Source organism: Phalacrocorax carbo, chromosome 2 (assembly GCF_963921805.1).
Source record: "Phalacrocorax carbo chromosome 2, bPhaCar2.1, whole genome shotgun sequence".
Classification (NCBI taxonomy): domain Eukaryota; kingdom Metazoa; phylum Chordata; class Aves; order Suliformes; family Phalacrocoracidae; genus Phalacrocorax; species Phalacrocorax carbo.
The window spans coordinates 72,547,161-72,566,912 of record NC_087514.1 but is presented as its reverse complement, the minus strand read 5'-3'; the positions used below and the strand labels follow the sequence as shown (position 1 = coordinate 72,566,912).

Genomic DNA, 19,752 nt, shown 5'->3' with positions numbered 1-19,752 from the left:
GCACTGGGCCCAGAGCAAAAGAAAAATTATTAATGTTCCAATTTCATATGTCATTAACTTTCTGGATGGTGTTAGAAACAAGGGTAAAGCATTACTTTATCATACTAGAGACAAGAAACATGCCTGGACAGAAATGCCATTGTACAGCCTCTGTTCGTGGATGATTGCTAAGAAAGACTAGTTTCACCAAAATATTAAAAGAGGACAAAAGCATCTAAGTAATATCAAATTTTGCCCACAGCTGCCTAAGTGATATACCTGTGGACTGCCAGGCTGATCCTGGCTGTTTTCAGACTGCTTATCAGTGGATCCCTGAGCAGCCATAACCCCTGCTGCTGTCCTAGCAGCCAGGTTCTCTGGAGCCTTAGAGAGCAGACAGATGCTTCAGGGACGCAACATCAGACTCTGCTGAGCTTTCCAGCAGGGTTGGGAACACCTTCTGGCCTGTGGGATCAACTCCATGTATGAATTCACAAGCCCCAGTGGCTGGATTTGCCTAGTGAACAACAGCTCCTTCTATTTTCTTCTGAAGGAAGAGTTAGCCCCAGGATGATGGGGAACAGGACCTCAGAATAGAAATTGGTTGCACTGGGCATGTACCAAGCGGGAGAACACAGGAAAGACACAACTTCCCTGCAGCCTTCTGTGTTTCTGCATAGATGACTAATTCTGGCTGGGACTGTGGGCTGGTAAGCCTCCTCTGGGGCACTGGGCAAGGCAGGTGATGGGCCTTAAACCTCAAGGAAGCACCTTGGGGAGCCAGGGCCCTCTGTGCCCCTCCTCCATCACAAGGGGCATCGCTGTGGCTCTCACCCCATCTGATCCACAATAGGAATATCTACAATCAGCAAAAAAGACTGCATGAAGAACCTGATCACTGCAGCCAAGGTGGGGTGTCAGGTTCTCATCTGAGAAAGACAAGGGTCTGGAAGGCTCATATGAAACACATGATGTCTCTTATTTAGCAATTTCACAAAGTTCCCAGTTACAGAAAGGAAGGGGGAGCAACACAGCTTTCACATGTTTGGCGATCTTCAAAGGTAAGGAAGCAATGGCTCTCACTGCAGTGGCCTGGAAATACTTTTCTTTAGCGTCTCTTTCTGGCTCTGTAATGATGCTAAGGAGGCCTGAAGCGTACCAGGTTTTTCAGCTCTTCATCTACATTTTTGTCATTTGTCACCCACACCGATTGTTGACCGATCTCATTAGATAATACTGGCTAAGCAACATATTATCAGGAAGAACACCCTGCCAAGGTAAACCTACCCTGGTGATTTAATATGTTAAATGTATCCTTTCAGGCAGAAAAGCATCATGGTTAGGTCTCTTGGGAACAGACTACTCTGTTTTTCTCCCTCTGAACAGGGCCTGGCACCATGCATTTCCTGGGCTATGGCGGGGGCTCCTACACATCACCACAATGAGTAGTACTTGCCTCATCGTGTACTAGCACTTACAGATGTGCCAGCTAGGAAACACAGCTGACATATCCACAATGAGCTGTCACACTCTTGTGACACCACTGCCACATTTGCCTCCAGTATCCCAGGGAATAAATTAAAGATTTCCCTTTTCCCATATTCTGTTTATCTAAATCCTCCTTCCCCTTCTGTATCTCAGCAAGGCTGCCGCATCATTTCCTCGGTTCTTTCCCTCACTTTGAGGTATCATTGCTGACACAGTTCTAATGAACTGCCAGGTATCACCTATTGATCATCCTGGCCCACACACATTCAAAATTTTGTATTTTTATACCTCTGACACCCTTCATTTCCTGTAGGCTTGCTTTTAAAGTTGAGCAAACCTGTTTCCCTGTAGCAACTGAACACAGAGGATTTGAAGCTGAGCCATTTTTAAATTCCATTGTTATGAGCAATTATAACTGACGCGGTGTTGTGCTCGCTGCTGTTCCAGTCCAGAGTCCCAGCGCAGTTGCTTCTTTTGACTTAGCCTGAAATTCACCAGTGAGTGTATTGCTCATCCAAGTGGGTGACTAACAGCAACAGCTTTAGCAAGGAAGGCATCGTGTACATAAGGAGCTGTGCAAGCTTCCCCCACAGCCTGAACACCTCAGCTGTGACCTGTTATACTCACATAATTCCAGTTCTGGTCTCTGCGAAGATTGTCAAATTATGCAGTGGCTCTGTGCTGTGAATAGGGACAGGTGAAGGGAGGGAGGAAAGGGAAGCAACAGCATCTAATTCATGATGGAAAGAGGTTAAAATGTTGAAAAAGCTGATCCTTTCAAGGTACTTAAGTCAACATCTAGTGAAAGCTAAGGACTCCTCTGGGCATCCAGAAGGATTTGTTTAAATCCTATTATAAGAAAGATCGCATAAGTTTATAAATCCTCAAGTGTCTTCCCCTCACCTACTCTATTTTCATTCATGACCTGATTAGGGTGTGAATCCAGATCCCCTTAAGTGAATAAAGCTCCAAAAGACCCAGCTCACATGAAGACAGTGAATTTTTTCTAGAAATACATGGCAAAAGCACTTGGACTTCAGAGTTGACAAGTCCTTACACGTGGATCTTTCCTTACACTTGAATTTTTCCTTAAAGGAGACAGCACAATGACAAAGGCAAAGAATCACCAAAAATGTAGCTACAACAGACTAGCACTGTGAGCCACCTCACTTATGCACCCTTTCTACCATAAATAATGTCCCAGTCTCATTTACATTTGCAGCCATGGCTTGCATCTATGTAGAAAACACAGGCTGCAGGATGACACCGGTACCCAGGCACGCCCTGAGACATTTTCTGTACCACAGTCCAGTCCTTTCCTCGAGGCAAATCTAAACAGCACAAGCAACCTGCACTTACTCACATATTTGCAATACTTAAAACAACATGATTACCTGTCTCTACCTGTTTCTAGGACACGGAGGAAAAAGAGAGATGGCTATCAACTCGGCCTAAAAATTTACATGTGTATAAGCTTGTGAAGAAAGTTAGCCCGTGAAAGGGGCTAGAGGACTGAACGTCCCTTTGTTCAGCGTAAATGTAGATGTCCCTTTGGTTACTGAGAATGAAGGCAGGGGAATCAACTGCTCAAGAATCCAAACCTGGCTGATAGAGGATACCTCTCACCAGCCAACAGTTTCCCTGGGGGTTGATAAAGCAGAAGAGAATGGGATTTTACATGCTTTTTGTAAATAACTCTGCATCTCCAAACTACCTTTTCCCACCACCTTTTCCTTAACAACCAATCTATAATGCTCAGTGAGGAGCAGCTTGGTGGTAATGTCACCTCTGTTTGTCTTCCATAAACTGCACTACAAAAATGTATCTTAAAAATGGGCTTGGCGTTCCCTTGTCTGCAAAGATGCGAGTAATGCAAAAATCAGCTGCAGTAGATACCTTTGAGAAACAGGATCTTAGTTTCTTCCCTGTGCTAACCTGCTAGACTTACATCAACCCAAGGATTTAGGAAAGCCTGAGTAACGGGTGGAGAATACAAACACCGCTTGTAGAAGACAAACTACTAGAACACAACACACACTGCCCGCCAAAAGAAAAAGCCCTGCTGAGATAGCTGTACATTTGCTCAGGAGCCTGTGCTTAATTCTAAGGATAATTAGGATTCGCCTGGAGCCAAAGTGGATATAAATAGCAACCGAAACCTGCTAGTATCTTTCCTCCATCAGTTGGGCCATGAACTGTTTGGCAAAAGGGACTCTTTGTGGTACTAACAAGTCCTCTGATCAATCACAGCATATCAGCACTGACTCATGCAAGCTGCAAAGGGGTTTTAAATGCCAGGGAGAGCTGGTCTTTTGTATTCTGGCAGCTCCTCACTGCTGCTTTATACCACTCCCTCTCAAATGAAGAGTCTGGAATAAATGCAAAAAAAAAAAAAGGTAGAAAAAAAGAGAAGAAAATATGTCAGTTGCTTCACAGTGTTTAGTGCTCCCCTGGAGTTTAATTATGTGGGAACTGTGATATGCAGTCTGTCAGCTAGAAGGTGGCAGATCCCTGTGGCACAGTTTGAACGCTGTGTTGTGAAATACTGCTCCTTTGCTCTAGACCTACAGATGCTGTAGGACATGCTCTGGGAAAACCACAGGTTCCCACAGTTGCATGTGGGTTCCTCACGTTTCTCACCTGTCTACAAGAGTGTGCTCCTGGATTCAGCTTCTAGCATCCCCATGCACACTGTAGTTTGATTCTCCAGTGCGCAGAATGGCACATAAGTATTTCTATCTTCACCAAATAAACAAACTGACTAGTGTTAGTTTCCTTCTGCTCTATAACTCTAAACTACATGCTGGGTTCAGTGACTGGTACCATAAACTTACTGATTTTCTGTCTCTAATTCAGGACTATAGCCTTGGGAGATGGTGTATTGTCCCCTAGGAATATGAGAAACAGCTTGTCAGCATAATCCTGAAATGAAGCACTGCAGAGACCATGTTCCAGAACATATTTTCAAATGTATTGGATAATTTTCCCATTTTTTTATTATTTTTGAAATCATAAGCATTGAATAATCCATTTCTAAGGTGCTGTCCTGTGTTGGTATCTAGCTGCCATAAAGAAAGAAAACTACAGAAAATTTCCTGTCCCAGTTCATATTTTCCACTTGCAAACATTCACTCCATTCTCAAAACTGACAAAGAATACCTTCTTCTTCTACTACATACAGGAGGTGCCTTCATTAACTTGTCACATCCTGATGTTAGTAGTAGCATATGGTATTGAAAATATTCCCACTGCTGAGAGAGCGAGCTGTTACTAATATTTCAAGCAACAGTTTGTTAATTTTAGATCCAGTCCTACATTGCACCAATATTTTTCTCATGCTTTTACAACTAAGTGTATAATGAAGATGCCCCATGAAGTTTCATAAAGGACAAGTTAGACCATAGATTCTTGCAGATGTTTTGAAAATTATATTAGTAAATACTCTACCCAGCCTTTAAAAGAACATTTAATTTCAAAAAATGTGTGCATAAGACAGAGTCTGGTCCTTCTTCCTTTTACAAAGTCGTTGTCTTTTTTCTGATACCATGAAATAAAGGAAAATCTATGCCGTACATGAGGAAAATCAGCCTGTTTTGCTTTATAGCTCAAGGAATATAGGCTATGCCTTACAAAACTTAGATACACTTCTTGCCCTGGCTGCCTTGTAAGTTGAAATATGACAGTACAGAAAACAAGAGATGGGAAATTGGAGTCTTAAGAATAAAGCCAGAAGGCAGGACTTCTCAGGGATTTAATACAGAACTTGCATCAAAAGACAGAATTGGGCAGGGGGTAACAGCATTAGTCCTGCAGATATACTGGGCAGCAGGATATGTCAGACGGGGTCAAAGAGGGGCAGGATCACAGCCATGGAGGAATATATGGAGTTAAAAGTTGTCTTCCATTAAGAAACTATTTCTTATCTGCTCCCTCAAAAGTATGCTGTAAGTATCTCTGGGCAGTGTAATGCCATCCCGGCTCACTTTCCCCAGATGACTGAACTGCCACTGGGAAATGGCTTAGCTACTGGTATTCAGTTAGTTGTCCGGGTGGCAGGGGAGTAGAGAAGATAAACAGGTAATTTTATGGCACCCAGGTACAGTGGTTAATCAGGGCTCCCTGTAGCCCTCTCCCTCCTCCCATTTTCTAGGTGATAGATGGTGTGTTTCTACTCATTCCTTCACCTTGGAGCTTTTGCCTACCCTTCCCAGTGCTTGTCTAGCCACAGCTTCTTACTGTAATGGCTGACCATTGCCCGGTCTCTGCCCACTTATTTTTGCAATGTATCTGGGAAGTGTGATCTTTCATACTTGACAGGAGGGGACTTCAAGCGCAGAAGGACTCATCTCTAGTTGCACAGGCAATTTTGTGGCTAAGCAGGGAGTTGAATGAGGATTTCCACGAATTAGGTGGTGTCCAGACTTACTGGCTATAACTCTTAAGCCATACGTTGTTAGCACTGAAAGGTTCAGGGATTTCAAAGGGAACCATTTGCCATTATTTTTCCACAGTACGTGCTATCCTACAACAGTCTTGCTTCCCCCCCTCCCTGAAATCATAACAGTTGTCTCATTGGGGTCAGACCTACAGACACCTACTTAATCCAATCCAACTGCTAAAGCCTTGTGCAAAACAACTCAGGTAAGAAGGAAAAAAGGAATGCTCAGCTTGCTCTGAAACTTATTTACAACATAGCAGCAGCTAAAGAATACAGTTATGGCATGCATGAAAAAAGCAACCCTGGATGTTCCCCCTTGGAAAGCCTCAGGGTGAAAAATTAAGGCAGGGCAGGTGAATTGAGAGATGCATATGTTTAGCACATTTCCTATCTTGCCTTAGTAACGCTGTACGCTGAATGCAACAGCACATACTGCTTCCAGTCTTTAACTATCCAGTCAAACATGACCATTAAGCATATTCAGGAGAAAATACAAATGTGAGAAATATACTATGACATCCTGTAGAAAAGACACACAGGAAAAACAGAGGGCAAACCCAAGGGCAATCAAACAAGAAACATGGGCATAAAATACAGTTGATGCAACACAGAATTCAGAGAGGTGAGAGAACTGCTTTCAGCAAAAACTAAAAGAAAAAAAACCAACCTCCTTCCCCCACATGCTGTCAGATTTATGGTTTCTGTTCTTGAAATCTAGGACAGTCAGAATAACCAAATTTTGATACTTCCTTAGGTCTAGCTAGACCAGATGTAATCTAGCGCTCAGATGAAAGGTCTTCCAGGGAACAACAAATACACAAAGATGATTGTTAACAAAACCCTTTGCAGGGCAAGTTGACCTGGTATGTTATCGTGAAAAGAAACAAAGCAATGGAAACACCAACATCATTTGTATACAGAGGGAATAGTATGCACAAGGATACCACAGGAACTTGGGATGAGTGTCATACCAATCCTTCTGCCTCTACTTTTATTCCTAAAGCATTCTATTTGGCTTTCGTTTGGCACAAATGGTATTATCTTTTGTCCACAAATTACACTTGAAAAGAATCACATATTTTAGATTTCACTTAGATTTACCTCTGATTGGGAAATTAACTTTTTACAGTCATGCCATCTAGCAGCAGTTTTCAGTTGTGTGACATTACTACAGGACTTGTGGTGTTTTTGAAACAGGATGTATCCGATGTAAACACTGACCAAGCAGTGAAAACAGCAGCTTGAAATTTAGTTACTAGCACACAAGCAAGTAGGAAAACAATAGACCAGCTAACATTTCACATTCAGACATCTAAAGTAAAGGTTGCATCTGGATGAATAGATATTATCTTCAGAACACCCTTAACCGCAGTTTCTGTGAGTGGTGGGTAGCCTCAGAAATCTCCAGAGGTCTCAGCTACACAGTAAGTAAAAGCTACAGTGACAAAATCAAAACATGGTGATTCCCTGGGGCCTTCTCTCCTATTTTCTCAGCCTCTCTTGGCTGTGTTAATCATGTCAGTTAGGAGAAATTTCCTACTTCCACCATATCAATCATTTTGAGTTACCTGAAGAAACTGTAATGCAGCTAGAAAAAGCTAGATCAATGTGGATACCTGAGGTAAAATAAGGTGCTTCCTCAGGAATGATGGGATTTTGGAAAATAGGTATAAGCTATGCCAAAACTAGAAAGGCAAAATATTAAACACAGATTACCTGGGCGCCTACTCTGAAAGCAGCTTCCACTTGAGCTTTAAGGATGTTGCACTTCATATGGTCAGGTACAGATGAAGGTGACACAGGGGCGTGAAGAGTCTTCTCAGACACCTTCTTGTCTTCACCCTAGATTTAATATAGAAGACAAGCACAGTGACATATATTGGAAAGATAAGTTAGCAAAATGGTCAAAGGTCAAATTTTTACTTGTAACAACTTGATTCAGCAATACTGGGTAAAACCTCCCTGTTCATACCCTGAAAGAGACGTCTTACAATAAAGTTTTCAAAATACTATTTTCAGGACAAAAAAAGCCTCAGGGAAGGCTGAGTTACAGAAGCAAGAAACTGATGTGGAGTGAAGATACATGGGAAAAGCCCAGGCAGGCCCTGGAGTGGTTGCTCAAACCTGTGATCACACTGAGGAAGGAAAACATTGTCTCAAAATATCACACAGCAGTCAGAAGACGGAAAAGTTCACAACTATAGTGAACACTGGTTTCTTCCATTGCCCTATGAATGTGAAGGGCCTTTGCAAGTTTAACCAGAGGGATTTGAAGGGATCTCCATGTAACTGCAAGCCAAGCAAAATCTCCTTCATCAGAAGGAAAAGAAAAACCCAGGGAGTTCAAACATTGCGGCTGCTGTTTCCACTTGATGTCAACCCCTTACCTATGCAGTGATCTGCATCAGAAATCTAAAGCCTTAGGACAGCTAGTTTAGTGACCTGTTCAAACATGACCTTAAGGCTTTGTGCCTTGAACAAACTACATCCAGCAGAAATGCCAGCATGAATAAACTTCCCATGCAGAAAAGAAAAAAAGAGAAAACAAAAAGGGCACTGTAATACTGATGTATAAACAAACAGGGTATGAATGAGACCAGGATTGTAAATGCGAACTCTTGAACAATCAAACTGTAATATCTTATATATTTTTAAAGAAGAATTGGGCAATGGCATAACAGCCATTGCAAACTTCCCTATTCTTCCTGAAAATGAGACCTGAATTACAACCGAGTCACAGCCTAGACTATGCATTCTTTTTCCACTCATTGCTGCAAAGGGTGCGTGATCGTATACACCCAGACAGAACAGATATGTAATGCTGTCATTCAGATTTCAGCCAAAACAGATACGAGGCATCAGTGAACTAGGTCCAGCACATGCTTGACGTTCATCTCTGGCAAAGTATTTCAAGACAGAACCAGTCACTTTTTAGCCACTGAAATCACAGACTCACAGAATCACAGAATGGTGGAGGTTGGAAGGGACCTCTGGAGATCATCTTGTCCAACCCCCCTGCTTGTGCAGGGACACCTAGAGCAGGGGGCACAGGAACCAGTCCAGGCTAATCATATGGACATTACCATACGATTAGCCTTTTAACTTCAAAAGCTGCCTCCTTTATCCTTCCCTCTGCCCTCCCCCATGCCATCCCACTGGCTAAATAACTACAGTCTTAACTGACCCTACTCTCAGGTCTGCAAACAATCACAGACAAAAGAGAACATCAAGATTCGAGGAACACTTTCTGCAAGTGGAGCAAATCACAAACTGCAGTTATGTTGCCTGAGGAAACTGGTCTGCAAACACTGGGGAGGGAAAGAGCCAGGCCTCTGCAGAACTCTGTTGAGACTGCAAGATATTTCTCGTGTGTAAGCAAAGTTGGTCCAGCAGACCTCTGCACCCAAAATGCCATAGCTGCCAGGTATGATTTTGAACAACTGTCTGTTACAGGATTGCTCGTCATGAGATTTTTTTTCTCTGGCAAATTTCTAATAATTGATACATGTTTTTTTGCCAAGCCACATTTACTGTTTTTAGTGGAGGATCATTTCTGACTTTTCATTCTCCCACTTTCCTCCTAAGGGAAAAAGAAAATACTTAAAATCAAAAGTGACAGCACCTATCTGGAGCAACTTATGGAACTGTAGTCATCTGTTCAGTCTTGAATATAGCGGTAGTTCTGGCAAGCTTATGAAAAAAACCATGAAATATTTGTTGGCCATAGGTGTCTTTTCTGGGTACTCATGAGGCTGAGAAACGGAGATACTCAAAAGGACAAAATTAACTAAAGAAAGCACAACTTTTCCTTCATCAATAGTCTTGGTAGCCATGGTGCGCTACTACACATTTTAAAAGGGCTGCTATTATTGTCAACTCTTAAGTGTATTGATTTCTAACAGCAGAAAGAACAACACACTAAGTAGTGGCACTTCTAAAGGCCATGCAAAATCCCACCTTTGTTTTAACGCTGGATACTAATTAGATATAATTTCAGCCAAGCACTATTAAGCAGCTGTGTTTTACTAGCTAAATCAAGACAATTGATGCTCGTTTAGGACACAAGCTTGTTTCATAACTTGAAAACTTCCGAAGTCCCATCCATGCGTTATCCAAATGGATATGGATATTCTCCAGTCCTTATGCTCTTCCTCCCCCGCCCAATTTCCCCACATTGACAGAGAGCAAAATAAAAGCCCTCAGGGCTGTCCTGTAGCTGGGAACCCTCAAAAGGAGATCTAAACCTCCTGCTGTATTCGGGATTATATCAGATGACTCCATGTAATGGAGACTGTCCCCAGTGCAGGATCTGATGTGCAAGTCTCACATTGAGATTCTCATAACTTGAAAGGTCCAAAAGCTGAGGCTTGCTGACCTGGCTGAAAAGGGAAAGCTGCTGCTGCTGCCGGAGGTTGCAGATTACTTACAAGCCATTCCTGGGCATTCAGCTCTGCTTAGCCCTTGTTCGGGTCACACTTCAGGGGTTTCACCTTCAAGTAAGGAACACTTGCTTTGCTCCCACCAGGAGCAGCAGCACCTTTAGTGACTGATCACACATGAAGAGCATACATTGCTGCAGTCGCTGCTTGGCCTCGTCCTGCTCACCAGATGCTGAGCCAGCAGCCAAAAGCCACCACCTCCTCCTGCCCCAGTAGAAATGCTGACTGTGTACAAACCCCATATGGGGCCTGGGAGTGCTCAGCCTGACCCAGACCTCCTCTAGCTTCTGAACATATGTGAAAAGCTTCCTCGCCAGCCTGCTTTGGCAACCACAGACTTTTCTGCCACAGTGCAGCACATCCTGAATCATTAATGAATCCTGCTCTCCCGTAGCTGATTAGCTGAGACTATTACACATATAGTCAGTGGCACTGAAGATCCAGACGAAAAGTGAACTCACATCATAGAATGAAGTAGCAACTCCTTACTGCAGACCATTAGCACTTCTAAGCATCTGCATGAGTTCCTATCATTCCTTAATGTCACTAATTTTTATATATAAGCCCGTTCATCTCCCAGTTTAACTACTAAAGTATAACTGTCATTAAGAAGGCAAAAGGAAAAATATTACAGGACTATACAAAATCATACAATACTGTCTATGGTTCATTTTACTAGTTTATAAGAAAATCAAAGATCTAAAACCTGCCCACATTAGGAATCTCTATATACTATTGCTGCAAGAGTGAAAGCTGTAATCTGCTTTATTTTGCTGTATAGCAAAGAAATCTTACATTTCCAGAATCCTTATTGCTTGCAGTGATGAATGACGCATAAAGATAGCAGCTGGGTATTCAAATGTTGTACCAGGTTGGCAGTTATTAAAATTTTATTTTCATTTATAAACTAAGAGCTTTCTATGGCAAAATTGTTCGAAAACTAAACAAGGCATAATTTAAATGAAAATTCCAATTTTATAATTTCTTGTGTAATTCCAAAGAACCTGAGAGGCCCCTTTCAAGGGAATGTCTAAGAGTCAAACTTGCATTTGAACGAAATAATCTTCTTCCTTAAAATTGCAATCTAAACTCATCCTAAAAGGTCTAAAACTGAGGAAAAAAAACATTAAGTTAAGATACCTGATAACACTCCAATTTTCTATCTCCAGTTCTGCTGGTGCTAAAATATAGCAATGTGCTCACCTCACTTTCACCACTGATGTGGAACTTTATTTTTCCAGAGAAGGAGAACGCCGGAGAATTGCATTTAAATGGGTTTGATAGAAGTGGGTTGAACAAGCTTAGATATATAAACCCATAAAACTAGATGCCTTTTTTCCTTTTCATAACCGAGGTCTTAGGTTTGCTTTCCTCCTCCCAAACATTTACTTTAAATTTGATTACATTTGCTGATACTAGTACTGAAGGCAGATTTGTATAGTGTTAGATAATGATGACACTGGCTCCAGTTTGCAAAGCCAAGTGATTATTAAGTACGCATACAGAATATAAAAACAGTTGCATGAAACACTGCAATACCACTCCTGTACTTAACATTTCCATTCTCTCTGCTTTAAAAGGTTCATGCTTTTTGCCACATTAAACTTTGTACCAAGAGCGAGATTCATGATCTTTTGCCTCTGTCACTTTGTCAATAGTCTCTTCTTAGCCAAACAGTATGTTTAAAACACATATTTAGCTGGAGACGTCTGAAGAACAGAATTAATATTGTGTTTAGGAATGCAGGTCTATTCTTCATTGCTAGTCTTCACTACTAGCGGGAGGTAAAATTTTTGTGAAGACAGCACAGATATATAGGTTCTGAACACACATTAGCTATGTAAGGTCAAACCCTTTGGTTACCTGGGACTCAACTACATCTGCAAACGTGTGTGCAAACCTACAGACTCTTTTGCCCCCTTTCCACCAGGAGATGTATTGAATTTTTTCCATGTGATAGCTAACACCAATTATGAACAGATACCATAATGGTAAGACCTGTATGATTATGTGTTATTCTTATTTGAGGCATAGTTTGCAAGTAGAAGCTGCCTCTTTCATTAGAAAAATAGATTTGGAAAAGGAAACAAAACAAAACAAAAAACCCTCATTAAGCTGTCAGATACACAAGACCTTCCTCAGGTCAACTATCAGTTTGTCTAATGAAAGATATATCTCCCAATAAATCTTGTTATGCTTATATCCTTGGAGCAAACCTCTTTAGTTCATGTAACAAATTTATTTTGTAAAATGTTATTGCTTAGTATTATTAGATCCTGCCTCTGTTAGTGCCAACTTCATGATAGCCTTACTGGGTCATGGTAGCCAAGTTTCCCAGGGTATACACTCTGATCAGTGTATCACACAGAAGAGTCTCAGATATATCAACAAAGTGAGCTGGTTTTGTGGGTTTTTTTAAACCACAAGCTGCAGCAGCTTTAGTCTTTGCAGTTGTGAACAGGGCAGAGAGTTCCACAGCTTTTTTGCAGGTGGTACCATTTGCAAGCAGTCAGTAGTGTAACTGGGTAGCCCTGTAATACGGTATTATCCTGCTAGCAAAAGGCCATAAGCTTCAAACAGTTTGCAAAGCCATTGACGTTTATCAGGCTCGCTCTGACTGAACGTTTCTCAATCGGCCTGCAGCTTTTTTTTACTAGGTTTAGCTGTAACAGCAGTAATTGTATACAGAAAACAGTAACACAAGCAGTAAAGCAACACAGGGCTGGTATGATAACTGAGGCCTTGAGAAGCAGAGACACAGGAGGTGGTGTAGAAGAGGACAGGCATGGGGTGATAACGCACGGGGCACAGGCTGGCCCTGAAGACCCCATGCTTATAAACAACTCACCAATGGCCAGTTAAAGAAATGCAGGCTTGGACCTGGACAAAACGGGTTTTCGGGGCGATGAAGAGAGCAAAGACATAGTATCTAGCATATATGTAAAAGCCGCCATGTATAGTAAATTTGGGTGTAACATGAAAATGCAGATCAATGAAGCAGGGTGTAAAAGCATGTTTGCAAACACACAAAAGGACCCGAAGTGGATCCTAGAGTAAGAAAGAAGAAACCATGAACATGACCATCTTAACACTCCTTCTGTCCCCCACCAGAATTAAACCACCAACCTTATGACCCAGGGGTGCAGGGGAAGGGGGAGCAGAACACCAGCAGAAGAGGTAGAAACAATTTGAACCACATTAGTATTCTGTCTTTTTATGTAACAATCACATCTGGACTAATAATTACTAGACTCCCAAGATTTCAGCATTGATAACGATACATTCTTGGCTTTATACTATATATATATACACACACATACAAACATGGAGCAAGGGGGGGATGGGAAAACATATTTTTCTATGGAAAGGCTTGCAAGAAAAAAACCCAACAGAAATACATTCACAGCTACAACACGTAGGCTTGTCTCTCCTGGAGATTAAGGAGCCCACTAGCACCAAAGGGCATGAAAAGCATGTTGAAACTGACTTTTATCATTCAGTAGGTGGACAGACACGTGGACTGTACCAAACAGCTCTGGGAAAGAGATTGGACACGTCCATACATCATTCCCATGAGACGAAGTTTGCTGTAGTGGACAATCAAATTAATTAACTGCTGAATCTGATTTACCCAATTTCTTGTTAATTCTCCTATGGGTTGATTATTAAGCCTGACAAATTTCAGCCCCAAAGCACTTTGCTTGAAAAAATAATAATTAGCAACAGGAAGAGAGGGAATGAAGGTTGGGACTCCACAATAGATGTGGAAACCATTGCTTTATTTTCAGAAATAGAGCAAAAGATGCAGCTTCATAACTGCTTCACTGGTTTTGTTTAAGCATAATATTTCACAGAATGCAAAACTAGGGAATAAAAAGCACTTAGTAGAATAGAAATCAATGGAGTGGTGTAGGAGAGCTCTTAACGTTACATTTTTTTGTCAGAAACTAGATACACTGACCACTCATTAAAATCTGTTCGTTGCTGGACTGAGTAGCTGGTTAAGTACCATGTAACCAAAGGAGCTTTAAAGGCCGTACTCATAGCAAAAAATGTTTGTCACAGTTCAGGGCTGCTCAATCTTGTCTAACCTGCCCTACTGCCTTTGTGCTGGGCAATGCTCCACAGCATTTCCAGCCCAGGGTTAGCCCAATATTTACAGCATGTCCCTCTCTTTCACTGGAGAAGCCATCTGCTGAGGTGACTCCAGTCTCTGCTCAAAGACCTGCATTTGTTTGTTTTAGCTTACGAGCTCTGTGTACACATTTCAGTAGACTTTAGGTCAGAAGATGGTGCTTGAAGAAGAAACAACAAGCAAGGGGCCAAAAGAACTTCAGAATGATTTGTCGGTCACAACCCGCAGCTTGTAACGTGACAGCTTGATCACTGAGGTGCTTTCTGGTGGTGACTCTGGGCATGTTTCATGAACACATACAATTTTCAGATGGCTGAAAATGGCAATTTCAATAAATTTTGAAGGACTGGCCTCCTTTGCGTTTACACAGTAACCACTGTTCATGGGATTGCTGCCCAGCTCTTAAACCCAAATCCTCTATGACTGCCAGGAGAGGGTTTTCATTAGACAGCCCATGTCTCTAGCCTTGCTTTCTGCTTCTGCCAGAAACTGAAGCATTTAGCAGCTCCCGGTGCTCACTGCAAGACTTTTTCATTAGCTAAATCTTGACTGATGGAAGTCTCACCACAGCAGACACAGGCTGCCTTTACTGTGCAGCTGCATTTATTGTGAAGCACTGACTTACTGTGATACTGGGTTCTGCTAATTAGTCCTTAAATAAATAATCCATCTGACTGTGGACAAGATTTTAGAGCTGTTAGGACAAGACAAAGAAAACCATTTATTATAGAAGAGCTGGGTTCTCACTCGACAGATTTTCAGAGAAGAAAGAAGAGGAAGAGCATCAGAGGTCAGGCTTTGCCAGGCAGAAGTCTCAGGGACTTTATTGGGACTACCCACAGTGTGGTGGAATACAGGACCAAAGCGTTTTAAGCTTTCATTTAAAGAAAGAAAAAAGACCATAAATCTACTCATTTTGAGATCACAAGGGTACCACTGAGATGATCTGTTGGGATCTTTTACACAATGCAGGCCAGACTGGTTTATCCACTTAGGCACTGTGGTCAACGTGGAAAGTCCTCTCACTTCTTCACTTTAGCCCTTTGTATTTCCGAAACTGAGCTGTCAATAAGCTCAATAGCATAGGATTGTCCTTTAAAGCATGCTTTGGACATTGCACCTAAGTGAATGTTCACAGCTGGGGTTAATACAGAGTATAAAGCAATTACAGCTCAACTACAGCGCTCCTCTCACAAGACCCGGGTATGCACTAGATGAATCTGTGAGATGGAGAATTTTCCTTTTGCAAACTATGTCAATGCTTAATTAGCTTTGCATATTACCCGTTAAGGCTGTTTCTAGAAGAATTTGAAAAATGACCATGGAAAAAAGATTACTTCTTTTCCATTTCACCCCAGTTTGTCTACTTTATGATATAACTTTTTATCCCCACTCAAACCAACCAGTCAGACAAAATGACAGCTCCTCACAGCTGATAACCAAACACATTTGAGAAGAAGTCTAAAATATTCCACCTTCATTTGTTAATTTGGAAGTCTCCGAAAGTCATGACATAGGTCATTGCCTCATGACCACATTCATGAGGCATAAGGACTGCAGTCCTTAGCTGAACTACACCACCACCCCACGACAGACCCTGAAAATGGTTCTTCAAGCAGATCTTCATGACAGAAAACCCAGTGCATTATGGATTAACTTTAATTAATTCGAATGTTGAAAAAATATTCCAAGATTTCATTTTTTTATTAGAAAAAACGGACTCACTGATTTTCAGCCTTGACTTCTATCTCCTGGGTTCTCTCATCCAGAAAAAAGAAAGATTATGCTCTCTAGATATACAGCCCCTTTGTGCTTGGATTTTTGATACACTTTGCCACCTCCCCTTTGATTTTAATTTCCCTAGCAACAGTTGAAATTATATGAATAACAAAAGGCTGTAAAACCAAGGTAGAGTAATTTAATTGAGTTCTCCCTTGAACTTAGAGGAAAACTCTCAAAACACCAGGTTTCTTTTAACAGGTCTGTATAGTCACTGAAGGCCCAGACCCGCCTCATTTGAAGCCAGTGGCAATGCCCTCATTGACTTCACTGGGTTCAGCTCAGGACAGATGCGGTTGCAAACCAGAGCTCCAGGTCTCTGTGGCTCTGTCCAGACTCAGCTCAAGGCACCCTCAGCTCAGGCACAGTGGATTTTGCCTCACGTGGATACACGAGCAACTGACCTGGTGGCCTCTGATCTCCGGCAGGAACAGTGGGACGTGTCTGTTTTGTCACCCCTTCAAAAACTCACTCATAAAACACCCACTGACATCAAAAGCCATGGGGTTTTAAGGCATAACACAGAATCCTCATGTAGAAAAACAAGATTTTTTTTTTTATCACTTAAAGTGTTATTTTTTTACAGCTCTGGGCTGCCTAGATGACTAATTCTTCACAACTAAACTGAAACTACATCATAACATTGTTGCAGCAGCTTCTGAAATTTTAAAAGGCAAAGTTGAAGGAAATGCTAAATCTAAAAACCAAACCCCCATCCCATAAGGAGATGGTGAGAGGTGATTAAAAAGCAAGCCAGTTGCAGATGAATGTTGATTTGAATTGGAGGTGAAAAAGCAGCATCTTTTGAATATGACGTGACGAAGGGGCTCTCTGGCATATATATGTAAAAGTATATCTGTATATGCTATACCTTGTTCATGCTGACGTGCAGGGCTGGCCATGGTCCAACTACCTTCACACTCTCCGTTTCTATTTTCTTCAGATGAGAAGTTTCATCATAAAGAAGGGGAAGTCCTGAGCTCAGTTCTAAAAGATTCCCAAAAGAAAGAAAAAAACACAGTCTGAAGGGAGGCTACAGAAGAACCGCAGAGCAAGACACTCAGCTACATTTGAAGAGACAGCGGTCAGCAAACCATCTTTCCCGTAAGACCATGTAAAATTTTTCATAATTATGCCTGTTGGGTCGTTTTTCCTTCTTCTATTTAGAAAACAATTCCTCCCCCTCCTCCTTCTCTCCCATCCCTACATTTCAGCAGGGCTTTTGCCAGCCTTGGGCTAAATACTTCTCTCCTTACACTTCCCCCCCCCCGCCCAATATATTCTAAAACTCAGTTGACACCAGAGGGATTATTTATGCAGCCAAGGTGCCACTCTCAGAACATGTGATGTGTAAAGAGATCAGAGTATAGCTTTTGGCTTGCCTCAGACATCTTTATTTATATGCCAGCCTCCCTAAGACTGTTGTCAGGAATTTGCTGTGCTTTGTCAACAGAAATTTTGAGCAAACCACCGACACAGAGAGACAAGAGAAATATTTTTTGAGACAGCCCCAAAAGGTCTCTGCCAGCATCTTGGGATTGGTGTGGGATATATATACATGTATTTGCAAGTCCTCTGAGAAAAACGGGCTTCATCATGTGATGATTTAACAAATCCATGTGTCGTCCTGTGCTTTTTTTTTGCCATGGACTCTAGGTAACAACAGTTGGGAACAACCCGGTAAACTCTGGAGTCTGATTCAAAGCCCACTGAACTCAATAAAAACCTTGCACTGACTGCAGTTCTGTTTAGATCAGGTTCCTAAGCTGTCCTAAGAATATTAAATATTACTCACTCAAGATCTAGTTCTACAGCTGTTTAAATATACATTAAGGGCTTGCTTTGCTGACTAGAGACAAACTGCTAAAACCAGCCTGTAGGGATATAAGCAAAAACCTGGTTTTGGCATGGGTGAGACATTATCAGACCCTGAGGTAATGATGTCCTAGAAGGGGTTACAATATCAGTGATGACCTCCCCTTGGTGGTTTCTCATCACAAGTTAGTGATGCCAGAGTTCGGCATTTCTCACATCATAGATGCTTCCATGGATGTGAGACTGTGAAACTGCCCAATGATACTTGGGAATAAATTACCACAGCCATAAAATAAGACACGATGATGTGTGGGGTTTTTTTTGGTTGTTTTTGTTTTTTTTTTTTAAATATTTTTTTGAAGAAACACAGTAATTCTATTTTCCTGTCGAGAAAGAACGCAGAGGTGAAAAAGTGCCTTATTTAAATTATTCAAATTTGCTATGATTTAAAACAGACTTTCAAGCTATTTTTTTGTTTAAAGGGAAAGCTCCAGAAAACAAGCTAGCCAGTTTAGCCTTTTAACTCAACCTTGAAAATAGATTTTAAAAAAAGGCAAAAACCCAAAGTCCTCCAAAAGGTATACATTTCCTGAGTCAGCATTAAGTCCTGGGCAAAACCAGGATTTCATTTCAAGAAAGGATCTGGCAGCACGGTGGTTTTTCAAAGCACTGTTTTCACCCTGAAACTGAGTCTATATTACATTATTCTCTGCTCAGGGTTACACAAGGACTTTTGTAGCAAGTAGCTCAGGAATAAAGGATGTCTGTTTCCAAGTGATAACCTGCAAGCTCAGCCCAGAGTTCAAGAGGCAAGCTGGGCTCCCACTTCTCGTTCGTCATTTTCCGTCATAAAAGTTCTGCGAGGTACATCACATACTTGTTGGCATTTGCTTTCGGTGATAGCCCCAGCTGCTGCCGGTGGGTCTGTTCACGTGCACCTGGTAATCTGTGCAAAACGTTGCCATGCCAATTAGGTTTAGCAAGCAGCTCACCCTCTCTGTGTGGTGCTGGTGCTGTAAGGCTAACTGCTGTTGAATACAGTGGTCCCCGGGACTGGGATTCTGTGAATACGCTGGGGGAAGATGTGCTGCATAAAAAGATATGATCTGTGTACGTTAGCTTGGAGGTGAAGGGCGGCATCGCAAATACAATAATCAGGCTGAATGCAGGAAAACATCTTCTACTGAACTGCCTTCATAAACACACGTCAGATTTGTTTCACCAGATTTCACTTCTTCCAGTAATTGAAGTAGACAAATTACTCGGAATGTGAAAAATCAGGCAGGTCTGGCCCTGGTTTGTTTTCTGTAACAAAATCCCAGGCCACGTGTTTGCCAATAAACACGCACCAGTATTTAAAGGGAACCTTGGCTGGGCATACTGTTGTTTCCCTCTCTCCTACCCACATCCTGCAAACTGCGGTGGAATTTTGGCATTTATCGGAATTGGTGTAACTGGGGGAAAGGCAGATGCTTTCTCCCTCTCTCAGCCTGATGCCGGATATACATGGGTGGGTCACTCCATGTTCCACTTCAGATGACTTTAAAACCACCTCAGAGGAGATGAGTCCAGTCCATAGGAATGGGAATAAGTCACAAATGCCCATGGTCCTTTGGAAAATCACAAGGTAGCTGAAGTGCTGGTATGCACAACCTCTCTTCCGTCAGCCTCTGCGAAGC

The 19,752-nt window shown here is 41.9% G+C and overlaps 1 protein-coding gene across 5 annotated transcripts in view; it reads right to left on the bottom strand.

Moving 5' to 3' along the window:
* The window catches only part of EPB41L4B (erythrocyte membrane protein band 4.1 like 4B), a 191,017-nt gene that overhangs the window by 53,055 nt on the left and 118,210 nt on the right, over nt 1-19,752 (bottom strand). For all 5 annotated transcript variants that reach the window (XM_064443262.1, XM_064443263.1, XM_064443265.1 and 2 more), the window contains 2 exons: nt 17,130-17,245; nt 7,622-7,747 (listed from right to left, as the gene is read on the bottom strand). In XM_064443262.1, the coding sequence (XP_064299332.1) occupies nt 7,622-7,747; nt 17,130-17,245 (242 nt within the window). The remainder of the gene's footprint in view (nt 1-7,621; nt 7,748-17,129; nt 17,246-19,752) is intronic.